Below are 25,290 nucleotides of genomic sequence, written 5' to 3' on the forward strand. Positions count from 1 at the left end.
TTTCAGAAAGTTGGATGTGACAACATGCTGGGATCTAATGCTAAGGAAGATGTCTGCCGAGAATGTAATGGGGACGGCTCATCCTGCAAGGTTGTCCAGGGTGTCTTCAAAAGAAGAAAACTACCATTTGGTAAGTTCTTTCCCATGTCGTTTGTGTTGTAAAAAAAAAAGGGGTACATTTTTGGGGAACACTTTTGCAGATAGTTACCAAGTATCTGCATCTGCATCTGCATCTGTCAATTACTGTACAACCGCCTGTTGTGGCTATCCCGTACAGAAGTAAATCATACCAACAGTTTAATTCCAGGATTCTCCCCATGCACAAGCTAGTGTATCAGACCAACACGTGTGTTTTGCATGCCGATACTCGCAAAAAAATTTTTTTGAATATTTATTTGGATTTATATCCTTCTTTGTTTTTGCAACGACAGGTTACAATGATATACTGGTTCTACCGGCTGGAGCTATGAATATCAACATCACCGAGGTCAAACCATCCAACAATTTCTTGGGTAAGTATCGCAGAGATATGCCTCAAATTTAATAGATGTTTATTTTACATCAGAGATAATGAAAATGATTATGTTCTTGTCCGTACACCAACGTAATAAAGAACTGGAACTTGGTACTTATAATGAGTCCTGTGAAATATTCTTTTTTTTTGTTTAATCCACAGTCCACCATACAAAACTGATTTCTGATTTTGTAAATTTCAAAAGAGAGCACTGGGATAACAACAATCATTGCAACAATCAGTGTTAGGAAAAATATAGACCAACAGTCTGACACTTAAGTACAAAGATCTAACTATTTTGGTTATGAATGAGGCGTGCACTCGTTCTCTACTAATTTGTTACAAGAAGTCAAGTTTCAATGCAACATTTGTGGAATGGCAGACATTAGGGACAATAATTGTTACAGCAATGTCCATTCTGTCCTGTTTCTGCTCAGCAGAAATTGTCTTCTCTCAGCAAATTTGTAACCCTGCTTTGGTCATTAACTGCTACAAAGCATATAATAAAACCTTATGGGGTTATTCTACAAGACAAGACTTCCCATCAATCCTCTATGCAAGATTAAGGCACACAATATGTTTTGTCCATTTTCCAATCCCATTTTTGGGGTGAATTGCTTTCTATTTCGAAGCGTCTGGTAAACTGGTTTAAAAAATTGTAGACACGGAATAGCATTTATTTCCTCCTGCACTTGACCATAAGGGACGATTTTACCAGATGTCCAGGCTGTGTTCTTTGCCTAACGGAATTAAAGTTACAGAAGTTGTTTATGAATAAATATAGCACAACACGCATACCTGGGACAACTGAGGCTTGCTGTGTCAGTTATCAGCTGACGCAATTGTGGTTGTTTTTAAAATACTTTTGCAGACTGGGTGGCAGAAGTTTTTAGAATCATCAGAAAATACTGGAGGCTTTTGAAAGCTGGAGGCTGTTTAAAAAGTGCACTTCCTATGGTTTAAAATATTTGCTGATTACATTGTAAACCCAATGCGACTTCATGATTGACATTGCAAACATTAATTCATACTAGAGAAACAGTTCTTTGTTCTGAAAAATGTCCCTCACGAAATGAATCATGGAATTACAACATCAGGACCAATATGTTATATTTAGCAATTTGGTTTGATTTTTCTGGTGGATATTTCTTTTTGTCTACTGGCTCGTGAGAACAGACTTTTCAGTTAATCATGCTTTTTGTTGATAACAAATGTTTACGGTAAAGGTGTGAAAGACATGTCTATTGGTTTCGTAAATTTACTCACGGCTGTATAAGATGAATACTAGTTTATATTATTTTGTTGTTCTCTTTCACAGCATTGCGTAACGCAAACGGACAGTACTACATCAACGGTAATTTCAGCATCGACTTCCCCCAGCCATTCCAAGTAGCTGATACAATAGTCTACTACGAGAGAGACCTGAATTCACCATCCTATGGGTCAGAGGTCATCCACGCCCTGGGGCCAATTTCAGAACCGTTATTTGTTGTGGTACGTGTTGGATTATGAGATAAAAACACCTTTTAAAAAAAGGCCTTGAGCAGAAATCAGATTTGAGTGTTTTACCAGTGTTTTGGGGTTTGGCGGTATCTGTATTTAAAGCTATGGCTCTGACTGTTTCTAAGGGTTTTGCTGTGGACTTTCTATACTTTAATCATGACGACGAGGAAATCTAGCCGTAGCCACCAATCTGGATACGGCCTGATACTGGTCAGTGTTCTCCCTTAACACTGGTCGGCTGGCCAAATGCCAGTTAAAACACCAGAGGACCAACCAAAATTCACCGTAAGTGTTCCGACGGGCTAGTTCTGTTTTTAAAAGCTTTCCTATTTCATTTGAAATATAAATAAGTGAAAAAGCTGTTGGACTATAGTGAAAGGACAAGCTAGTTGGTCGTGCTGGCCAGTCAATACAAATATGAAGGGTAAACCCTTTTATTCAGACAGTCTCTGCCAGGGTCCTTATTGTTAATACCATTCAAATACCAAAGTTTTTTTTTTTTTCTTTTAACACGTTGTCTAAAATGGCCCAGTAAAACGGCAGGGTCATGGCCATTATGATAAAATGACCAAGTAGAACAAGCACCAACTTGCAAATGGGTTGCACAGGACAGTTGCACAAACAATCATTCCTTCTTTTTTTTTAATTTATTTTTAAAATAGATTTTAATTGAGTACCATCATGTATTGAGTTACTCGTTTTCAGCATCTGTACAAACAATATCTGTGCCGATACGCATCCGTGTCATTAAACGGCCATGAGGTTTTTGCTCGGAGGTATTTATAAATTTTCTTAATTGAGACTTTGATGTTCTGATTGAAGTGTCACATTTTCTCGGTGGAATTTCTGAGTTGCAGCAAATGATTGGGAGAGACGTCTGCTTGCTTAAAAACATTCTGTAGTTGCAATTAAGTTATGTGGAGCTGTTGATTGAAACGGGATATCCACACCTTGTCCTGTTTTAAAAAACCCAACCCTCCACACTAAACGTCCGACTTATGTGTGGTTAGCTGAGGAAGAGACAATTTGGCCAAATCAAAATGGTGGAACAGGTGGCGGACATTTTCTATTTGAAACAATTAACCACTTCCTAAATTATGTAACTCAATTACAACAATCGAAAAATGAGATTTATTGCATTTAAAAATATAAAACAAATTGTGTAGGATTGATAATAATTTTAAGAAACATTAGAGCAAAGTTTTACCTTTCTCCTTTTTGGAAGATTGAAATACAATTTGTTATGTTATTATATTTTTTTATTTGACACACAGTTCTACTGGTGTTTTAAAACGTTTCAAAAGTCGCAGACAGATGCCGAATTGAATTTGAAATACAGCATTATTTTTTTTTTTAAATGGCAAGATTTAGGTTGTAAAGCACAAAAAAGTCGGTACACGCAACTAGTACGCGTGCGTATGAAGCGTGAACATAATTACATAACACCAACAGGTCAGAACAGCAACATAACAGCAAGTTGGATAAACAGGGGAAGCCACTCCTTTTCAAAGGAAGGACATTGTAATTTCTCGGTTGAAAAGCTTCCTAAAAAAATTAAGTATGTGCGGGTTAGATTGATTCCAGCATACCTCAAAAATCGATCCAATCAGATTTTGCTTTTAGAAACTTTTTCATTGTGACCGTCCCTTAAAAATACAGTCCCACTTGAAACAAGTCAGTGACTCATACATGTCTGGATGAAAGTCTCTGGAGATGTCAATCCATGTCAATAAAGAGGTATCAAGTTGTCACTAAGCTCCCTAACACTTAGCCCCTGGGATTGGTCATAAGTAGCACTGATTGACTGATATGACCCAGTTTTTTTTTTTATCCAAACCAGACACAAGTCACTCAGGCTATTTGCCGAGAGCATCCACTTCACTTGTTTCTTCTGTTCTGAGGCAATTCTGTTGCTTGACTTTTGACACCACTTTAACGTAGATCATAAAGTTATTATTTGATGATTTTTAAATTGATTTGTTTTCTAAATGAAGCACCCACTGAATCTACTTGATGTTGTGCACTGACATCATTTTGCTGGCATGAAAGAGCCTAAAGCATAATTGATACCTCACCATGCAATGCCTCAAGCGTAGAGCATGCTAAGAGGTATTGCCTTGATGAACAAATAATGTAAAATGTAAAAGAATTTAAAGTGCACGGATATTATGTCCGGGCGCAGTTACGGATGCAAGAGTGATCGACCTACTGTCGTCAATGCCCTCAGCCAGTCAACGAGTATTGTTGACTTGGACTAAGAGTCATAGCTTGTTGTGACTTGCGACTTGACTTAACTTGCACAATAATGACTTCTTGAGACCAGGCATGATATTATTTCTAATTTAGTCTAGTTTCTCATTGTCTTGCTCTTGGAAAAACAAATTGACAAATTGATCTTTAATAGACTGAAATTTCCATTGATGCATATACCATGTGTTTATGTAGGTCTGCCTGCCCTTGTGCTCGGTAAAGTACTCCAACTATTTTCCACGGACCAACTGTGATGCCTGCTCCAGACTTGACTTGCATTTGATTTGTAACTTTGACTTGGTTACAAAGAGTTCATCAAATGACAATTCAACAACCAGACCCGTGGTCTACCTCTGACAAGACAATAGCATCTAAGCTTGTTCACGTTACCTTTGTAGGAATGAAGTCATCAAAATACAGCATAAAAAAATAATAATAAGATTTATTATACCGCGCTTGTTACTACGTTTCTAAGTGCTATGGTGCTGATGTCCTAGAGACTATTTAGTAAAACCAGGGCATCAGCAGCAAAGATACAAAGTTGAAAAGAAAAGCAATAACAAAATCAGATGGTAAACATGAGAAAGGTAACTGTTTTGTTTTGATTGTCACTATTGCAGCTTGTTACACAAGAGAGAAACTATGGGATTTCACACAGCTACGCAGTGCCGACCGGGAGTGAAGGTGCCAAGCCAGACACCTATCGTTGGGTACTCGAACCTTTCACAGAGTGTACACGGACATGTGGTGGCGGTAAGACAATGCTTAATGGCTCAGTTACAAAATCTGCATGCCACACCCTCTGCCTTCCCTCTCCCAAGGCTCCCCCTCCCCCAGGCCTGGATTTCATCTCTAAGAGGGCAAGTCCATTTTCATTTTGCAAAGAGCAATTCAATTGGAAAATCTTAAAGTCTAAGGGACTGATTTACGGGCTAAAACTAGGGGGCAGCATGGCCTCCGTGGAAGTCCTGTCGTCTGCTCCCTCCCCTGAAAAACCACCAATTCATTAAATAAATCAGTAAATATCAAGGTTTATTAGACATTTAACGTATTAGCTGACCGCCTAATTTTCTTGTTTTTCTTCAATTTTTAGTGCCCTAGGAAACTGTAAACTCTGTACAAAGTATTGTGTGCTCCTCAGTTTTCTCTTTTTTGGACAAAACAAATTTACCAATCTGATTGATTGATTTCCCCCTTCCGAGACCAATTTGTTTTGAAACGCACTTGTGCACAGTTTTCATATACCTTGATCAAGTGTTATCAAACCACTGACAGCCAGAACTTAATCATTTAATAACAAGTTGTTTTATTGCATCGTGTTGTCCTCAATCAATCACTCACTGGGCATAAAATGCAAACCTTGGCTGCTTCCTTGGTTGTTTTACCGCAAGTCTGTTATTGAAGTATGGTTTATCTTTGAAGCTTTTTTTTACTGCTTGGAATTGTCCGCGTGTTTGTTTGGTTTGATTTTTTCCCCACAAATTTGAAGATAATTTGTTTTGTTTTTACCTAAAATGTTTTATAAGACTAAGGAATTGTTTATGTCCATTAATAAAAACCTCACTCTTCTGCTGGAAATGTCTGTTTTTGATCTTGTTTTTTGAGGAGAGATTTTCTTTTTCAAAATCTAGATGTGTTAAACAGCTGGATCAGTCTATTATGAGCCTAGGGGGTAATGGAAAGAGATCTTTGGATTATGACCCAGGACTGCACCCCACCCAAACTTCTCAACTGTAATTCCACAAGGCTCTCACCTAGAATTTGAAAATGCTTTTAAATGATTGGTTTTTTTGTGGGGTTTACAAGTATATTGGAAGCTTATGTTATTTAAAAGTTGTTTTCCAATTGACAACTTGCTTGAAGTCTTGATATAGCAGCTTAGTCTGAGGAATGCTAATTCAAGCCGTAACTTGAACAGCAGTTTGTTGTGCCAAACGTTGTTCAAATCTAACTTCCAAATAGTTTATTAAAGGAGCAAGGTGGCATTACAATAATTTAATAAAATATCACTGTAACTGTTACACATTTTAATGTTTTGTTTTTTTAATGTTATGCCTGGGGTGGATTTCACAAAGGTAGTCCTAACTTAGGACTAGTCCTAGGCAATGCTAAGAGATAGGACCAGTCCTAAGTTAGGACCAGTAACTCATCCTAATTTAGGACTGGTCCTATCTCTTAGCATTGCCTAGGACTAGTCCTAAGTTAGGACTACCTTTGTGAAATCCACCCCTGTACCCTTCCAACTTGTTCACAAATCCAGTTAACTTGTTTTCTGTCTGCTGTTGTAGAATAGTGGTGATAGGTTCTCATGCCCAGTTTGATACAGTCCGTAGTAGGACAGTTAATCCCAGTTCATACTTCCCTGTGAATGTGATACATACTTTGGCGTCACAACTTCATTAAACCAATAATTTGTATCAGTTGACTTAAACGCTAAACTCCTGCAAAACATTCGCTGCAAAAACAACCATGTGATGTAAAAATTCAAATAGCATTCGCAGGAAGTATGAGCCAGGCTTCAGTGTATTCGAGTTAACGTAAAGCTTGGACATACATGTTAGTTCGTCCAAGAGAAACTTGACTTTCTGGTACTTGGCATGTATACTGTGTTAATTTGATACCACTAAGTATATTCAGCTCTCTCTCTCTCTGACTTGTTGCAGGTTACCAGCTAAGGAATGTATGGTGTGCAAGAACCAGAGATTATGAAGCTTCACCAGAGTACCTGTGTGACCCTACACTGAAACCAGCAGTTAACCATTCATGCAATATGATTTCATGTCCACCAAGGTATATTATCTGGACTTTGTAGTTTGGGCAAATAAACTTTGGAGAGCCAACTGCACTGCACGCAAAAGGAAAGCTGTGGTAGAATCAATATAGTTTTCTGACAGTGGCTTTACTATATACCGAACTAACTATTTTGAAAATTGGAATATGAATACCTTCCACCTGAAGGAACACTGACTGGATAAACAGGGCCAGCTCCCTTTCTGCATACTTAGTAGGCCTAATGCTTGAATCATCAACCTAAAGGAGATGTGCTAAACCTTTCATCTGCTTCCCGTCACTAGGATGACCTGTTAGGGCACAAAACCATTTAGCTTAACTTTACACTTTAATGTTGTCTTTAAATTACTGCTTATTTTTGAACTATTGTGTATCATACCTCATACTATATTGCTTGTTTTAATTTCGACATGAATGTACATTATTGTATTAATGTTAAGTATGACAGCATTGTGATAAATGTACTGATACATGAAATTGGTGAAGAGTAGGGACATCTTGTAATATATTTCAGCTGTTACCTTCATTTTGATTCTACATAAAAAAGGGAACGTGTGAAACAAAAACAAGTCTTTCCAGTTATCCATAGTTGGTTTAAGGGAGAGTGCTGTCAGAGTTTGATGTCTTGTGACGTCTTGAAAAACAAAACTTAGTTCAAAAAAAAAAAACAATGAAGTTGTTACTTCATTCTGATTCTTCGCATATCAAAACAAATCTCAACTTCTGAGATAAAAATAAGTCTTTCCTGTTTTCACCATTTAGTTTTGAGGGAGAGTGACATCTTTTGGCATCTTGAAAAACAATCAAGCAAATAACAATGAGGTTGAATGAAGTTGTTACTTCATTCTGATTCTACAAATTACAAATCTCAACTTCTATGAACCTTGTAAAAAAGAAATCTTTCCTGTTTTCATCATCAAGTTGGTTTGAGGGAGAGTGGAGTCCATGCTCGACAACGTGCGGCGTGGGACAGCAGGTCAGACTAGTCTACTGTGAGCAGGTCATGCATGGCGTCAGGGCAGAGATTATCGACGACTCCTTCTGTCAGACCGGTAGCCTGGGAGGCAAGCCAGAGTATCAGCAAGAGTGTACGACCGCCGTCTGCCCTGAATGGAAGAGTGGCAACTGGTCTCAGGTGGGTAGGCGAGGGAAATCGCTCAATTACAATATTAACAGCTGCTTATTGTGATAGGCGATTAATCCCTATCACACCCTAAGTTCTACTCAATTTAAGATCCTAAAGATTTTTTTTCTCTTTGATGAGTTTTGCAAGTAAAGTTTGATAATATTTGACTTTGCGTTGCAAAGACTAAAGGTCTTTTCGGAATGAAAAGTTCCTGTTATAAGAAGTGCTTTTGAACGATAAAAATGGATGTTTTTTTAGTCAAATTACATGCAAATGTATAGCAGCTTTTAAGCCGGAAGTAGCGAAAACCTTTGCCCCGAGAAAATATGCACAAGTGTGACGCAATGACTTATTACCAAAATAATATTTTCAAGAGGCAACAGTGAACCTTGCCTGCATTGCTCTTGAGGTGACCCTATCACCTCTCCATTACCCCTTCCTCAATAACTAGGACATCAGAACACTCAGAGTGAAGACCCTTTTTGTTGTTTTCAATTTGTTTTCTTTTTCTAGACTATGTTAAGCGGTGTGTGAACATCATTTGATGAGTGTGAGCACTCTATAAGTGTATTTATTGTGTTGTAATTGTATTGTATTCCATTAAAACTCTGGGAAAAACAGAGAAAACAAAATATAATTATAGCAGAAATCTGATGAAGACCTCACCAAAATCACTTCAATTACATGACTTAAACAAATCCTAACGCCTTTCCTTTAAGGCAAGTATCGAATCCCTCACTCCTCACCGATAAAAGTAACCCAATATTTGTTTTGCCTCCTGTGGTTGTCGTCTCTAGTGCTCCGTCACCTGCGGGCGTGGTGTTCAGACACGCTCAGTCGTCTGTAGCTCTGATGAAGTCCTTGGCGACGCTAGCTGCCCTGCCGACATCCAGCCAGACAGTCAGCTTGAATGTGACTTAGGGCCGTGTGAGAATGTGGACTGGCTGGTGTCTGAATGGACTGATGTAAGTTTTGTTGTACTCGAACTAAATGACAAAAAAATATATTCATCATTTTCTTCTCATGTTGTCTTGATAGTTTGCTTTGCACTCAAAGGGAATGTATACATTTGATAATTACTCTTAATAAAAATAAAAACCTATAGCAGCATTTGATAGAATAAAGTATTTCTGCGCCTTGAACACCCAGCAGGGTGGATATGTGCGCATTACAAGTCTTATTATTATTTTGAGAATTATTTCACTTTGAGGTAATGTGGTTATGTAAAAAGACAGTTTTTATGCCTCATTATTTGAATCTCTGGTAACACTTCTCAGATTGAGTATCCTGCCTGGACATATTCGCTCTGGGTTTTTGGCGATATCTCAAAAAATCCCTTCAGCCTTTTGAAAGGACATTTTCAGATGTTTTTTTTATTTGTGTAGATCTGTATTTGTAAATCAAATGGTTCCAAAAACCAGAAGTACACTTTGCCTTTAACTTCCCTTATTTTGTTTTGCAGTTACAAAATTACCACAGTTTACTTAAGAATTTTTGTCTCCTGTACTTTCTATTCAGTGTTCTCAACGCTGCGGGGAAGGTATTCAAACTAGACAGCTGTACTGTGTGGGTCCCTCCGGCACGATCTATAGTGAGGATGTCTGTAACGCTAAACTACGCCCGGATTCCACCCAGCAATGCTCCTCTATGCTAGCCTGCCCCCCTATGTGGCATGCCTCAAGATGGACAGAGGTAACTATGGCTGAGAAAATTATATTTTGAAACAGGGCCCAATTTCATACAGCTACTTAAGCAGAAAATATTGCTTAACAATTGTCTGCTAAGCAGAAATGAGCAGGATACCAGTCACCATTTGTACACATGACATGGTAGTTTGGCCGGTAACCTTATTCTGGTAAGCATAATTTTGATGTGCTTTGCCCAATTTCGTGATTAAGCAGCTGGGCCCAGATTAACAACTTCCCAATGAGGTTACAATCACTGCACATTGTACAAAATGTGTCCGAATACTGCTCTATATTTAGAACATTTCTTTTATAGAGAATGGTGGTTTTAATCTGATTATTATGTCTGCACTTTTTTCTGAACAAAACCTTTAACTTGTTGTTTTCAATCTTATAAATGATATACAGGATTGGTAGAGCTGACAGCATAGTCACAAACAGTATTTTGTGTGATCAATCATGATTATGAAATAACAACCCTGTACAAATTTGGACTCAGTCCCTTGTGTGAGTCGGGAGAATAATCCATATTTTTTATTAAATGGGAATGCTTTTCAACTCTGAACCAGCTGGTAGTACCACATGGAGTAAATTTTGACTGGTTTTTGGGTGTTTTAACCCTTTGGCTAGCGGACCACTGTTAAAGTGAACTGCTGTAGAAGCTACAGTTCCTTATTAATGTCTTTATACATTCATTTTCTTTGTCTATTTTTTCTTCAGTGTTCAACGGATTGTGGGGATGGTGTACGCATAAGGAACGTCTTCTGTGCACAACTTGTCGATCGTGAATGGAAGACAGCTCCAGATAGTGTGTGCAATGCTACCATCAAGCTACCTACTTCTGATGTGTGCAGTAACGGACGGTGTGTTGACTCTGCATGGTTTACAGGACCGTGGGGAAAGGTAAACCACAAAATCTTTTTGCAAGTTCTTACTCTGTTCTAGTTGTATGGTGTACTGTACGGTGAGGGCGAATTGCAGAATTAAACAAGCGGTAACTAGAGGTTGTATCCCAGATAACCTAATGAAAAGCTAGGGCTAACCTCAAGTTACCGCCTGTTTAATTTTGCATTCATCTCTAGCTCAACCCAATCATGCCAGCTAAGAAAGAATTGCAGAATTAAATAAGCAGCAATTGGAGGAAACTAGAGGTTAACCCAGTTTTAAGACTTCTGCTAAGAATAGTTTGTTATAATAAAGACATTTTGAAACATACAATCTGTTAAAGATAATACTTCTTCTGGTGATATTAAAATGAAAAGAGAAACCGACAGAACTTGTCTCTTTAATAGGCAAAGCCATTGGTGTAGCATTAAGTGAGTATTGTTAATGATTAGCGTGTGTTTTTGTGTTTGTAGTGTTCGCTCAACTGTGGAGGAGGCAAGAAGATTCGACAGATCATGTGCTTTGGGGCTGGCCTCTCACTGGATGGTTCAGCATGCGATATGTCAAGTCAGCCAATAGAACAAGAGTCATGTAATGAACATCCTTGTGACGATGGTGAAGGTATGCCAATGCTAGAGAAGAACAACTACAGGACAGTTTTCAATGCTTCCTTTGTGGAAAGACTGAACCAAAATTTCAATTTTGACTGGATGCCAGATACTTGCAAACTTTGGCCATTACACCAACAGTTTATTTTTAGTTTTTTTATAATTTCACCAAAAATCATGTGAAATGCTCCAGTTTTGAAGGGGGGGAAAAAAAAACCTGCCCACAGCCATTTGTCATTAACAAAAGCAAATATTAGATATTTCTCATCTAGTTTGAAAAAACTCTTGATAATATCTAGATGTATTCTTTGTGAAGAGGGTAGACCTCTTACAAACTTTCGCTTGGCTTCATGTTAGACCTCCTTATACTATTATTAAGCTCCTTTAAAGCTTTACCTTGTGTTGTACTGCCTAAAGCCCGGTCCATACTTTCTGCGAATGCGAAGCCAATTTTGACGTCACAGCCCTGTTTTTGCTGCGAAAGTTTTGCAAGAGTTGAACACATTTCAACTGATTTGAATTATGCATTGCGAATTTGTGACTTCAACATTCAGATCGCCTTCGCAGGAAGTATGACCCGAGCCTTATAGTAAGGAAATAAACCGTAACCTGAGCCTGAACCATTGTTTTTCTTGTAGGAGGCTGTGCAACCACTGCTTATGGTTGCTGTTCCGATCAAACAACACCAGCAACTGGTCCAGGCCAAGAAGGATGCAATCAAAGGTTAGTAATCCACTTAGGGCCAACTCATCCATTTTGGTGCTCGTAACCAAGAACTGTTTTAGTTGCCATTTGTTAATCACTGGCCAATGACCCAAAGAGCTATAGGTTGAGTCTGCCAAATGCACACCATGCTTTGTAAGGTCCAAACTGGGCCCAATTTCTATGTGCATAAATAACATGATAGGCATGAAACATATGACCAAGCAACGTTTTCTGTAACTTAAACTCACATTGACAGTTTCCCTGTTAGTTTTTTGCAGGAAAAAATTGCACCATTTTCTGCTAGAGTATCTTAATGAAATTTTGCCCTGGTTTGTTCATGCAGATACAGGGGAAAAAATACATAAGTATGCAGGCCTGGAATTACACACAGGTTACGCACTGTGTTGCCCCTGATTTTGGCCTTGGTGCCCCTTCAAAAGTTTCATTATAGACCTTAAGATTTTGTGCTCTTTGGCTGTTTGTATGCTTAAATTCACCCAAACCGAATCATTGCAACTTCAGTTTTATTTGATTGATTTGATTTTGTCCATTCAGCTCAACCGTTGCCCCTACTGAGCCCCCAACCTCATTCCCAACCTGCCTTGATACCGCCTTTGGATGCTGTGCAAATGACATAGATGCAGCCTCTGGACCAGAAGGACAAGGTTGTGAGGAGGGAGAACCCCTTGGTAAGCTTACAACGTTTGAAACAAAGAAATAAATCTACATTTTTGTTTCTTAAAAGTATAAGATGTGGAGAGGCTGTGAATGGTCTGAATGAAACACAATGTGGTTTCAGGTGAGGTTTGCGGTAGCACCATGTGTAAATCTTTTTGAGTTGAATCTGAAAAGAACCGGTGGTTGACAACTCAACGTTTCAATGCTTTCCAGGAGGTCGTCTTCCTCTATAAGAGGATCAGAGCATGCTGATCAAAACGTTGAGTTGTCAATAACTGGTTAGAACCAACACTAATAAAAAGAAATTATAAACATGTTGCTACAGCAAACAATACCTGATGTTACTCACACCATGCAAAGTTTCAAATTCTAAATTTTGGTTTGCTGGAGTTGATATTTCCAAACCATGAATAATTATCAACAATTATAATGTTATACAAAAAACGTCAATAAAAGGCATTATACTGTAGACCTAAACAAGCAAACATTTATTTGTCTGGCTTTTTTTGCTTTCTTTTCCGCAGAAACTTGTGAATTGGCGCAGGACACTGGATCCTGCTTTGCCTATGGTATCAAATGGTTCTATGACGTTTACTCTCAGCGTTGTACTCAGTTCTGGTATGGTGGCTGCGGAGGAAACGATAACCGATTCGATTCTGAACTTGAATGCCAGGCACTCTGCGCTATACAACAACTCCCAATGGCACAAGAAGGTAATTTGCATGTGGTAAACTAGTACTGCAATTATTTTCTTACTATATAGACGCGTTGCACAATGCAGAATGCACCTCCGAACAATGCCTTGTTGGGAGTCAATACGTTTGTGCACATTTTGAATCTCAAATTGACTCCCAAATTGGCAGACAGGATGGGCACGTTGCGTGTTGTGTAAGGTGTCTATACAAAAGTACAAATGATGCATTGTGTAATCATGTGAAATGTCATCACAGACCATAATGGGCAACTTCGTTCCAAGTGGTGTAGGATGCCGCTGCATCTTTTTTCCCCAGAATGTCTTGCTCGATCATAACCCCTGGAAGTGTGACTTTGAAATATCCAGATATATTGGATATTTTATTTAGTCCTGTGATTGACTATATTGAGCACTGTATACACTGCAAATTCCAGAGGCAAATCCCTCAGGTGGATTGCTAGACTACAAGAACCAGTTTTCAAGCTAGGCATTGTGGTTAATTGTATATATTAGTATTTGTGGTGCCACTTTGCTTTGGAGTTTTGGGTAAATAAGTAATGGAAATGAGCAATGTGGCTGCCTTGCATTTAAGTTTTAGCAATTCTGGGCTCCACTTGAAACATTTCTTCTTGCATCCTCCCCTCGATGTTAAAAGTTTGGCTCCTTTTTCTCTTGTAGAAATCTGCGAACTAGCCATGGAGGTTGGCCCGTGCAAAGCGAGCATCGAAAGTTTCTTCTACAACATCGAGTCGGGCGAGTGTGAGTCTTTTATCTATGGCGGGTGCCATGGTAATAGAAATAAGTTCCGAACCATGGAGGAGTGCAACATCAAATGCAGTTCAATGAATAAAGGTGAGAAGTTATGTCTTTTTTAATCTTTGTGGGAAAATGATCGATATAAAACTTTAAATGTACCCACCTGTTTTGCAGCATGTGTTGTCTGGTATTGCATTCATTTACATGTATAGTTCAACCTTAACAGTCTCCTGACGATGACTAGAGCAAGCTAGTCGAAATGTTGAGACCAATTCAGAACTGACTCCGTGGCAGTACAGTTCATAACGATCCTATAAGCTAAAGTAGTAGTCCAGTCTTTGTTCTATACCATCTGCCCTGGTAATAGTTAAAAAGCAGGACAGTTCTTTTCAGAACTGAGAAGTCTCCCGAACCTCCGATTATCTACTATGCGGCAGTAGAATATAGCAAGACAGTTCTCAAAGATCAAACTCTACCTGGCAAGTAGATACACACATGGTGTTACCTCAAACAAAATATACAACCTTAATATACTTGAACATGGCCCCTACCTCTTGTTTGATCTCATTTTCAAATGATGATATGGATCTATGAAATGTCATTTTCTTAATATTGATTGAAGACATGAATCGATTAAATAACTCAGGCCACAGTGAAGTTCCCATGAAGATGTTTCATTTTGCTCTTGTCTATTTCATTTGCCTGTTGTCAGACCCATGCTCTCTGCAGCAAGACCGAGGCAACTGCTTCGAGACGCAAGTCCGCTGGTTCTATGATGCTTACTCCAACCAGTGTGAGCAGTTCAACTACACCGGCTGCCTCGGCAACCCAAACCGCTTTGAGGACTCGGCCAGCTGCGAGGAGAAATGTGTTGTGGTCGAAAAGGTACCAGTGGTACAGGATACAGTCGGAGTCATTGTTGGTAAGAACTGTTGATGGTTTAATTAGGTGAGGTCTGCGGTAGCACACTACATGTAAAGAACCAGTGTTTGACAGCTCAACATTTAAGTGGTATGCTCTGATCGTCTCAGGAGAATGAGTTGTCAACCACTGGTTTTTTTTTCAGAACCAATACTACTCAAAAGAGATTTACACATGGTGCTTCTGCAAATCTCACCTAATTATACTCCCACCAGGCTAAGTTTCAAATCCTACCGATTTATGGTTTAAAAACTCTTGGCTTAATTCCTATACCAGAAGAATTTTCACTAACAGAACAAGAAAAGTTAAATTGAGATAGTTAACAGCAAACAAATCATATACATAATTGCCTCAACCCGTCCCCATCGATGACAAGAGTTTTGTATTTTTCTTCATAGATGTTTGTGGACTACCATCAGACACTGGACCATGCAAGGCTTCGATCGCTCAATGGGCGTACAACAAAGATCTGAATGCTTGCCAGCGATTCAGCTATGGAGGCTGTGAAGGGAATGACAACCGATTTGCCTCTGAAATCGAATGTCGACATGCTTGTGTATCAATTGCTGGTAGGTTTCATTTCAGTATTTTAAACAGGCATGATTTAAGTCTGATTTCCGAATTTCTGAAAGTCAGCAAAACTGTCTGAAAAGTCTTCAACCCATGTTCACAATAAATTATTCTCGTTTACAAGGCCCACTAGCATGTCTGTTTAAAAGTTATACTGGACAATTAAATTTTCTGGGTATCATGGGACCAGTGAGTAAGCTGGCTGACTAGTGAAAAAAAAAGTGTTTTTTTCTGGACTGAAAAAGTTAAGGCTCACAATATCTGGTGGCACACTCAAAGGCGCCTGTCAATTAAAAACACAAAGATGTTTCTGGAATAAAAGATTGAAAAGACGGCGCTTCGTCAACAACAGATTTTATTTCCTTAACTCAAGGAGTTCCAGAGTTCTGCGTAGATTGCGTTGCAATTTTGGGAAAAGATGGTTTCAGTGAGGATGAAGAACGGGACCTGTTCATAGGGATGGTTTTCAGATTTGCAACAGGTCCTGAATATAGGATAGAGCTAAGCCATGAATGGCTTTGTAAGAGGGGAACAGATTTTTAAATAATATTTTGTCTTTGATGGGAAACTAGTGAGGAATATGAAAGATAAAGTGCTATGTGCTCAACAGATTATTTGTACATTGTTGAAACAAATCTACTCAGCAAACATTACATGATGCACTGGGTGTTACCGCAAACTGACTACAAATTGATACCTCACCATACAATGCCTCAAAACCAATATACATTACAGGTGTTCTTCAGAAATTAAGAGTGCAATTAAAACACTTTTCCATTGAATGTCTAAAATGAAATAAAACCCTTTAATTTCTGTGTGTTATTTTTAGCTGAAGAGTGTTCGATGGATCTTGACAGTGGTCCATGTAATGACTACCTACCTGCATGGGGATTCAATAAGACTGTTGGTCTCTGCCAGCCGTTTGTCTACAGCGGGTGCGAGGGGAACGACAATCGCTTTGAAACGGAAGACGCTTGTGATCATAAATGTGGACCAAAAGGTAAGAATAGTAATTTTTATTTTACCCATATATATCGATGTGTTGCACTTAAAGCCATTATACACTTTCGGTAAACAGTATTGTCCAAGTCCCACACTTCTTGTATCACAACTTACATATAAAATAACAAACCTGTGAAAATTTAGGCTCAATCGGACATCGGAGTCGGGAGAAAATAACGGGAAAACCCACTCCTGTTTTCGCGCGTTTTGCCGTGTCATGACATGTGTTTATAACAAATCCGTAATTCTCGTTAACGAGAATTTATATTGTTTTACCGTTTTCTCAAAAAGTAAAGCATTTCATGGACTAATATTTCAAGAGAAGTCTTTCACCATTACCTTCTGTAAACCCTGTAAATTATTTGTAAATCTGTGAACTTTTTTTTTTTTTCTGTACCGAAAGGGTCCAATGGCTTTAAAACAGTTACAATATTTACAATATCCAACACGAGTAATATGCCTGTGACTTTGTTCACAGAGCTCGGGAAAGTACTGAGTATAAACACATAAAAAGGATTAACAAATTAAGGGTAACAAACAAAAAAGTTGTTAAGAGTCAGTTCAGGTAAATAATTGACATAGTTGCTCACGGTCAAAAAATGAATTTTTTTTATACTTTGTTGGTGGAAGGGCCTTGGGGTGCAAGTAAACAAAATTGCATTTTCAATTCTATATATAGCCCGTTGCCATGGTTACGGCTCATTTTGTTTTTTGGCCATTTTATGCCGATTTTGGGGTCAAAAAAACTGGTTTTTAGCTCATATTTACAACTCCACCCCACCAAAATGCAACATTATTTCAAAAAACCTTTTATATCACTACAAAGTATCATCCTTGGCCTTCCTTGAGGAAAAAAATTATTGCTTTAAATATCGCCCTTGTGCTATTTTTGCATCATGCATTACAGTATGTTTTTAGAACTTGCAAAATCGACATTTTTACCCTATTTTTGGACCCCAAAATGTCAACTTGCCAGGGGTCTCAGAAAATTTTCCTTTCGGCTGTGATTAGGGCCAACATTGGTCTTTCCATATCTGGTGTCAAAAACTTGGGCAATTGTATCCTGTTGTGACAGTACTGCCTCAAAACTTGACTTTTTTACCCAAAACGTGAAAAATGCCTTTTTAAGGGTCTTTTCACATAATATCGAAATACGTGTCCATGGTAAAAAAAAGGGAGTATTTTTCTTATACTTTGTGGATGGTAGGGACTTGGGGTCCAAATAAACAACATTTACATTTCAAATCATAATATAACACGTTGCCATGGTAACAGTTCATTTGTGTTTAGGCCACTTTAGGCCGATCTTGGGGTATGACAAACTGTTTTTTAGTTAATATTTACAACTCCACACCACCAAAAAACAAAAATATTTCTTAAAACCTTTTACATCACTACAAAGTATCATCCTTGGCTTTACTTGAGACAAAAAAATACTGCTATAAATTTCACCCTTGTGCTATTTTTAGAACGTGCATTAGAGTATGTTTTTAGAACTTGCAAAATCAACATTTTTACCATATTTTTTGCCCTCAAAATTTATTTTTTTCAGAGGTCTCAGAATATTTTTCTTTCGGTTTTGATCAGGGCCAAAATTTGTCTTTTTTATTTCTGGTAAGAAAAACTTGGGCAAGTGTATCCTGATGTTAACAGTACTGTCTCAAAAATAGACTTTTTTCCCCAAACAGAAAAATGCATTTTGAATTGTTTTTTCTTCATATTGAATTTCTAACATTAAAAAGTAATAATTCTATCAATCTCGCAGCTTTTCCTAAGCACTAGTGGATTACCCAACATTGATCAGGAACTGTTGATGACCTTAATTTTACAATTTGCCCGGCCCAGCCCCAATCATATATTTCTTGACATTGCATAAAACAATGTTTTGTGAATAGCGCCTCTTTTTTTGAAAGTGTTCCCTTTCGGTTGTTATTGGTGTTTTCATGTCTTCTGGGTAGAAACACTGTGTTTATTGTATCCTGTTGTGACTGATCATGCCTTAAGTATAGTAATTTTTCCAAAAACAATGCATGCTTGTTAAAAAATCTGGCACTGTTTCCATGCCCTTTGAGTAATGAATACAACGTTTTTATTTAAACATAATGGTATCCAACCAAACCATAACCAATGCTTTGCCACTGAGAGTTCTTGATTTGGCTACTTTACCTATTGTACATGGTATGATTCCCATTGCAAGTAGAGTGCGATGAGCATTCTTTACAAGTTGTCTTTAATACAGGGCCTACTCTCCTTGGTCCCTGCCTGCTACCAAATGTAAAACTTTTCATAGAGATAGAGATCATAAACAATGCAGTTTCTGTGCTTGAGGCAGATGGTTTGGAGCATCCAATCATGCCCAACACAAATGTGGGAAATTAAAAAGCCCGCTTAAAAGTGTTGGAAAAGTTTGCCAAGATCTTATTAAAAACAATGATACTAACGATTTGCAAGATGAGCGTAAGAGATCATTTAAAAGGAACACGTTGCCTGGGATCGGTCAAGTTGGTCTTTGAAATGCGTTTGTAACCGTTTGTTATAAAATGCATGGTTAGAAAGATGTTTTTGAGTGATACTTGTGTTGATCATTATATTCTACTTTTAAAATATCTTTCTAATCATATGCATTTTGTAATAAACGTTTACAAACGCTTTTCAAAGACCAACTCGACCGATCCAAGGCAACGTGTTCCTTTAATGAAACAACATTGAAAGAAGTTGTAAATACTTGCACCTGCTCAACATTAATAAATAAGATGCATTTGCAGTGACAAAAGTCTATTCAGGCTAGTTTGATTATTTTTTTCCATTCACTATCTTACTAATTCATAATTATTATATATGTCTCTGAGAACGATCAACAAAAAACATTGGCAAACATTACCTGCTGAATTGTTTATCACGTTAAATAAACCAACTCTTTTGTTGTTTGCAACAGTACAATTGAAAGGAACCCCACCATAGATGGGGGAACTGCTTACAGAAGGGCAAAGCAGGTGAACGGCCATTTAGATACTTTGGATACAGTACTTGCTCACTTTTAGAGCCTCTTTGTTCTGATAGGGATGAAAATGTTTAGTTTGGTACCGGGCAGGGGACCAAGAAGACTGTTATAAGGCCATGTATAGACAAGAATAGTAAAGAATGCTCATCGCACTACTTCTCTTCTTGCAATGTGAATCATACCTGTACAACTAGGTAAAGTAGTCATGACAAAACAAGAACTCTCAGTGGCAAAGCATGGTTATACACTTTTTGTTTGTTACTTAAAGAGCATGGAAACAGTGCCATACTTATTTAACAAGCATGCTCGTTTTTGTTTTTTATCAATTCAAACTAAGGGATAACTTCAAAATGCATTTTTATTGTTTTTGGAAAAATTACCATGTTTGAGGCAGAAGTGTCACAGGATACAATAAACCAAAGTGTTTCTCCCCAGCAGACATGCAAACCATAATGATAGCCCAATCACAACAAAAAGGGAAATATTCTGAGAACCACCAAAACATTAAGACAGTACAAACTTTCTTGATGTGCAAGGGGAATTAAAAAATGTGACTTTCAAAAAAGAGATGCTGTTCACAAAACTTTTTTTTATTTTATGCAATGTCAAGAAATATGATTAGGCCGGGGCCGGGGTGAGGCCGGGGCGGGGCAAATTATAAGATTTAGGTCATCAACAGGTCCTGATCAATGTTTGGTAATGCACTAAGCCTACAGAGTGCTTATGAAAAGCTGCCAGATTGATGGAATTATTACTAACTTCTTAATGTTAGAAATTCAAAATGAAGCAAATATTTCAAAATGCATTTCTCTATGTTTTCGGGGAAAAGGGTCTACTTTTGAGACAGTTCTGTTACATCAGGATACAATTGCCCGAGTTTTTCTTACCAGAAATAAAAGACAAATTTTTGCCCTGATCAAAACCGAAAGGAAAATATTCTGAGACCCCTGAAAAAATGAAATTTTGAGGGCAAAAAATATGGTAAAAATGTTGATTTTGCAAGTTCTAAAAACATACTCTAATGCACGTTCTAAAAATAGCACAAGGGTGAAATTTTTAGCAATAATTTTTTTTTCTCAAGTAAAGCCAAGGATGATACTTTGTAGTGATGTAAAAGGTTTTATGAAATATTTTTGTTTTTTGGTGGGGTGGAGTTGTAAATATTAACTAAAAAAACAGTTTTTCATACCCCAATATCGGCCTAAAGTGGCCTAAACACAAATGAACTGTTACCATGGCAACGTGTTATATTATGATTTGAAATGTAAATGTTGTTTATTTGGACCCCAAGTCCCTACTATCCACAAAGTATAAGAAAAATATTCCTTTTTTTTTAACGTGGACACGTATGTCGATATTATGTGAAAAGACCCTTAAAAAGTCAATTTTCACGTTTTGGGGAAAAAAGTCTAGTTTTGAGGCAGTACTGTCACAACAGGATACAATTGCCCAAGTTTTTGACACCAGATATGGAAAGACCAATGTTGGCCCTAATCACAGCCGAAAGGAAAATTTTCTGAGACCCCTGGCAAGTTGACATTTTGGGGTCCAAAAATAGGGTAAAAATGTCGATTTTGCAAGTTCTAAAAACATACTGTAATGCATGATGCAAAAATAGCACAAGGGTGATATTTAAAGCAATAATTTTTTTTCTCAAGGAAGGCCAAGGATGATACTTTGTAGTGATATAAAAGGTTTTTTGAAATAATGTTGCATTTTGGTGGGGTGGAGTTGTAAATATGAGCTAAAAACCAGTTTTTTAGACCCCAAAATCGGCCTAAAATGGCCAAAAAACAAAATGAGCCGTAACCATGGCAACGGGCTATATATAGAATTGAAAATGCAATTTTGTTAACTTGCACCCCAAGGCCCTTCCAACAACAAAGTATAAAAAAAATTCATTTTTTGACCGTGAGCAACTATGTCAATTATTTACCTGAACTGACTCTTAAATCTACTTGATGTCTTGTTTTTCCAGCTGTGACAATGTGTCATCGCAGTCGGAACTACGCTTTCTACATTTCCCAGGGAAACCTTGGTGCCTTCATTCCACAATGTACACTGGAGGGTTATTTTGAGTCCATGCAGTGCCACGGTAGCACTGGATACTGTTGGTGTGTAGATATGGACGGCAAGGAAATCAATGGTAGTAGGCGAGCACCGGGGATTCATGTCCAGAGACCAGACTGCGAAGGTTAGTTTTGACCGCCATTCTTCTGATAAATCAGGCCGATACTTCAAGGAGGCAATAAAGGTGATTGCCTCCATGCCCCCTGGTCAATGCCTTAGTGCCTTCAAAATGCTCCGGTAGAAAGTTACAATTTCCTCATAGGGTGCCCTTTGCCAAGGAGAAAATGTCTTGGTGCCACTGCCCTTTCAAAACGAAGCATCCAGGCCTGTGATTTCATGCCTTTAATGGCAGCTCTTTGTGTGGAAACAAAAACTATTTGACTCTATTGGATAAATCCACTGAAAGAAACGCAGATCAATGAAAGAATAAACGCATTGTCTCTCAGTTTGGGAACTTTGATGGAAAACCATCAATTAGAACTATAATTGGCTGGCCAATCTAAGTGGTTAACAAAATTGCTGATTTTCAATTGTTTATACTTGGACCTTCTACTGATTAAAATAACATTTTCTTGCGTTTCTTTTAATAAGCTGAGACAATAAAATTAGGTGTTGTAAACTGCTTACCAAGTGATTGGACATGTTGGTATAAATGTATAAAAAAAGATAATGGCCTGACGTTTCGACCCTAGCAGAGTCTTTCTCAAAGATTTTTATTAATAAGTTCACAAATTGTTTTTATTTTGTTATTGACTAACAGCTTCTTTTTCTGTTCTCTTAAGCACTCCGCCCAAAAATGTTGACAACCTGCCAGCGACATCTGAAACAGGTGCTTGGAAAGGATGGAAGAGCTCCCCCTGGACGCTATGTCCCACAGTGCACCGAGGTTGGGGAGTATGAAACCATCCAGTGCTATGGAAGCACAGGGTACTGTTGGTGTGTCAATGAGAATGGGGAAGAGGTTGAAGGATCGAGGAGGGGCCCGGGAATGGGTTCACCAAACTGTCATGGTGAGTTTAATAGTGTGATTAGAGTTGAGTATGGATCAGCCATTTACCTTCCCTCCCTTTGGTTAGGAGGGCTCAATTTCATAGAGCTTCAAAAACTTATTTCATAGAGATTTATAAAAACTGAAAGTAGCAAAAATAATGATGAACAGACTAGGTTACCAGCCGAAAGATGATTTCAAATGTACTCTCTCAAATGTTCTCTCTTTTACAGTTATCCTGCTCATTCTTGCTCAGCAGCAAGTTGTTAACCAAATACTGAGAAGAAAATTACATTTGTGACATTGCTTTACTCATTTCTCAATGATGGTAGAACACTTCCCTTAAAATATTACTTGCTAAGGTGCTGTTGTTTTTATCTTGTTTGGACAAAAAGTACCCAAACCCTTAAGCAGCTCTATGATGTTGGGCCAAAACTTTTGGGTCATCCTACTCCAGAATTTAAAACTCCCCAAAGAATAATGCTATTTATTGTTTGTTTTCTATTAATTTTAGGAGGACCCCAAGGCCCATGTCCAACCCTGATCAGTGACATGCAGTCTGGCCTGGCTACTAGTGGATTCAACCCCCAGTGCACCCCCGATGGGCTGTTTGTGCGTGTACAATGCGACGGTGTGGCACAGTGTCTATGTGTGAATGAGACAACTGGAGATATACTCAAAGTCCTTAATGAGGTGCCACAGGACGGTGACTTTGATGCTTGTAATGGTAAGAGTCTGCAAAGACCTTCATTTCAGCCTTAAGAATCCATTCATTTCTGTATAAACATCACAAAATGCTACATATGGAAAATTGCATATCTGGACATGACCTTTACTTTGACCTGTTTATTTGAATGGAAGTAGGTCAAACCTTGCGGCCGTTTGTGGCCGCTATGGTAACTTTTGTACAAGCCGCTTGTGACCGCTATGGTCTTTAAAGTAAATGTTATATGTTTAGTGTTTGTCTGAAAGTGTTTGTCTGAAACCAAAATTTATTTGGGTCGACCTAGAGTCGCTCCAAATTTAATTGGTTTGGCGCAACTAGAGCACTTGTCTTAAACGGGTGTAATAGAGTTATTATGAGAAAAGGAAAAAAACCATAAGTTTCTAACCTCAATGAAATAGGAAGGTAAAATACTTTGAGGGAACTTTCACTGGTCTTTGGGTGTTTTTAGTGACAACATTACGGGAGAATGCTGACATTGGGTCAGCATAACACATGCTATATTAGTTATTTTCTTTGTAAATTAGTCTTTGACTTTTATTTGGTGATGTATGTTTTTAAATAAACCAAAATTCAATTGAAATTTTCATATTTACTTTTAGATGCCCATGAAGAGTTGACGCCGTGCCAACAACACAGGAACAGCGTTCTATCTGAGGAGGAACTCGATGGCCACATCCGCTATGTCCCGGAATGCACTGAGTCTGGCGACTACAACCAGATCCAGTGTTATGGAGACACAGGTCATTGCTGGTGTGTGAATGAGGTCGGAGAAGAGATTGATGGAACACGTAAGCAGCCTGGACAAGGGCTCCCTGAATGCACTGGTAGGTACACAGGACATGGGAAATAATTGATTGTTCCTCGATGAACTGGCTTATTGATTTTATGGTGATGTAGAAAGGCTGTAGATATTCAAAGATGGAGTGAGCTTCAGTGGAGAGCAAAACCCATCGTCCAAGTTATGTTTGTGTTGGAGAAGAGAGTCTGGTATTCCAGTAAAATGTGACACCCTGGAGTGTCGAGAGACCTTATTCTGAACAAGTGAAGACCCAGGCCTGCTGCCAACATTGATAAACATTTATTTCTTCACATTGTTACTTTGATTGAGGCTTTGGCTTGGGTACTTGCTAGAGGCTCTGGCTTAGGCCATGCTTGTGGCTTCAACAGTCTGTTTGAAGACCTGTACCAAAAGCAAATGTTTTCATATTAATTATAAAAAGCTAGAGCCCAAGTCGTAGTTTTAAAAAGGAAAACATACTTATATCAATTTGTAACTTTTTCTGGTTGTGTGTAGCTACAGCTAAAGGTTGCAAGGCAACACGTGAGGAGCGTCTGTTAGCCGGACTCAGAGGGTCCTTTGTTCCTGACTGTACTGAAGAGGATTTATACACACCAACACAATGCCATGGTAGCACTGGTCACTGCTGGTGTGTTAATGAAATGGGTGAAGAGATCCTAGAAACGAGACGAGGGCCTGGAGAAGAGAGAATTGACTGTGAAGGTAGGTTTTTCATTCCAGAACTACATTTGTTGTAAAAGGGATTGATACCTTTGGTCTTCCGAACCGTTCGTCTGTTTTAATCATGTAGATAAAGACAATCAAACTAAACGGTGAACATTTCATTTCTAAAGGTGATTGTGTTTTTAAGATATTGCCAAAAATACTAAGTGGTTTAGTCCATGCAGGAAGAATAGTTTCTAATTGGAATACACAGTCTGAAAAAAGTTTCTGACTGTTCTGTTTCTCAAATTTAAGTTTTTGGGTATAAAAACTGAGAGCTTTTTCCATAATCACATAACTTTGAAGTGAAATTATT

General features: G+C 38.2%; 1 protein-coding gene across 1 annotated transcript in view; it reads left to right on the plus strand.

Moving 5' to 3' along the window:
- LOC139954541 (papilin-like) overlaps window positions 1-25,290 on the plus strand; it is a 76,851-nt gene that overhangs the window by 34,613 nt on the left and 16,948 nt on the right. The window contains exons 6-27 of the mRNA XM_071954391.1: window positions 7-130; window positions 432-512; window positions 1,833-2,008; window positions 4,888-5,020; window positions 6,931-7,057; window positions 7,979-8,192; window positions 8,981-9,148; window positions 9,702-9,875; window positions 10,589-10,771; window positions 11,227-11,374; window positions 12,000-12,084; window positions 12,622-12,755; window positions 13,269-13,457; window positions 14,117-14,290; window positions 14,907-15,116; window positions 15,514-15,684; window positions 16,515-16,685; window positions 21,667-21,882; window positions 22,541-22,768; window positions 23,261-23,473; window positions 24,073-24,297; window positions 24,768-24,974. Of these exons, the coding sequence (XP_071810492.1) occupies window positions 7-130; window positions 432-512; window positions 1,833-2,008; window positions 4,888-5,020; window positions 6,931-7,057; window positions 7,979-8,192; window positions 8,981-9,148; window positions 9,702-9,875; window positions 10,589-10,771; window positions 11,227-11,374; window positions 12,000-12,084; window positions 12,622-12,755; window positions 13,269-13,457; window positions 14,117-14,290; window positions 14,907-15,116; window positions 15,514-15,684; window positions 16,515-16,685; window positions 21,667-21,882; window positions 22,541-22,768; window positions 23,261-23,473; window positions 24,073-24,297; window positions 24,768-24,974 (3,751 nt within the window). The remainder of the gene's footprint in view (window positions 1-6; window positions 131-431; window positions 513-1,832; window positions 2,009-4,887; window positions 5,021-6,930; window positions 7,058-7,978; window positions 8,193-8,980; window positions 9,149-9,701; window positions 9,876-10,588; window positions 10,772-11,226; window positions 11,375-11,999; window positions 12,085-12,621; window positions 12,756-13,268; window positions 13,458-14,116; window positions 14,291-14,906; window positions 15,117-15,513; window positions 15,685-16,514; window positions 16,686-21,666; window positions 21,883-22,540; window positions 22,769-23,260; window positions 23,474-24,072; window positions 24,298-24,767; window positions 24,975-25,290) is intronic.

Source organism: Asterias amurensis, chromosome 1 (assembly GCF_032118995.1).
Source record: "Asterias amurensis chromosome 1, ASM3211899v1".
Classification (NCBI taxonomy): Eukaryota; Metazoa; Echinodermata; class Asteroidea; order Forcipulatida; family Asteriidae; genus Asterias; species Asterias amurensis.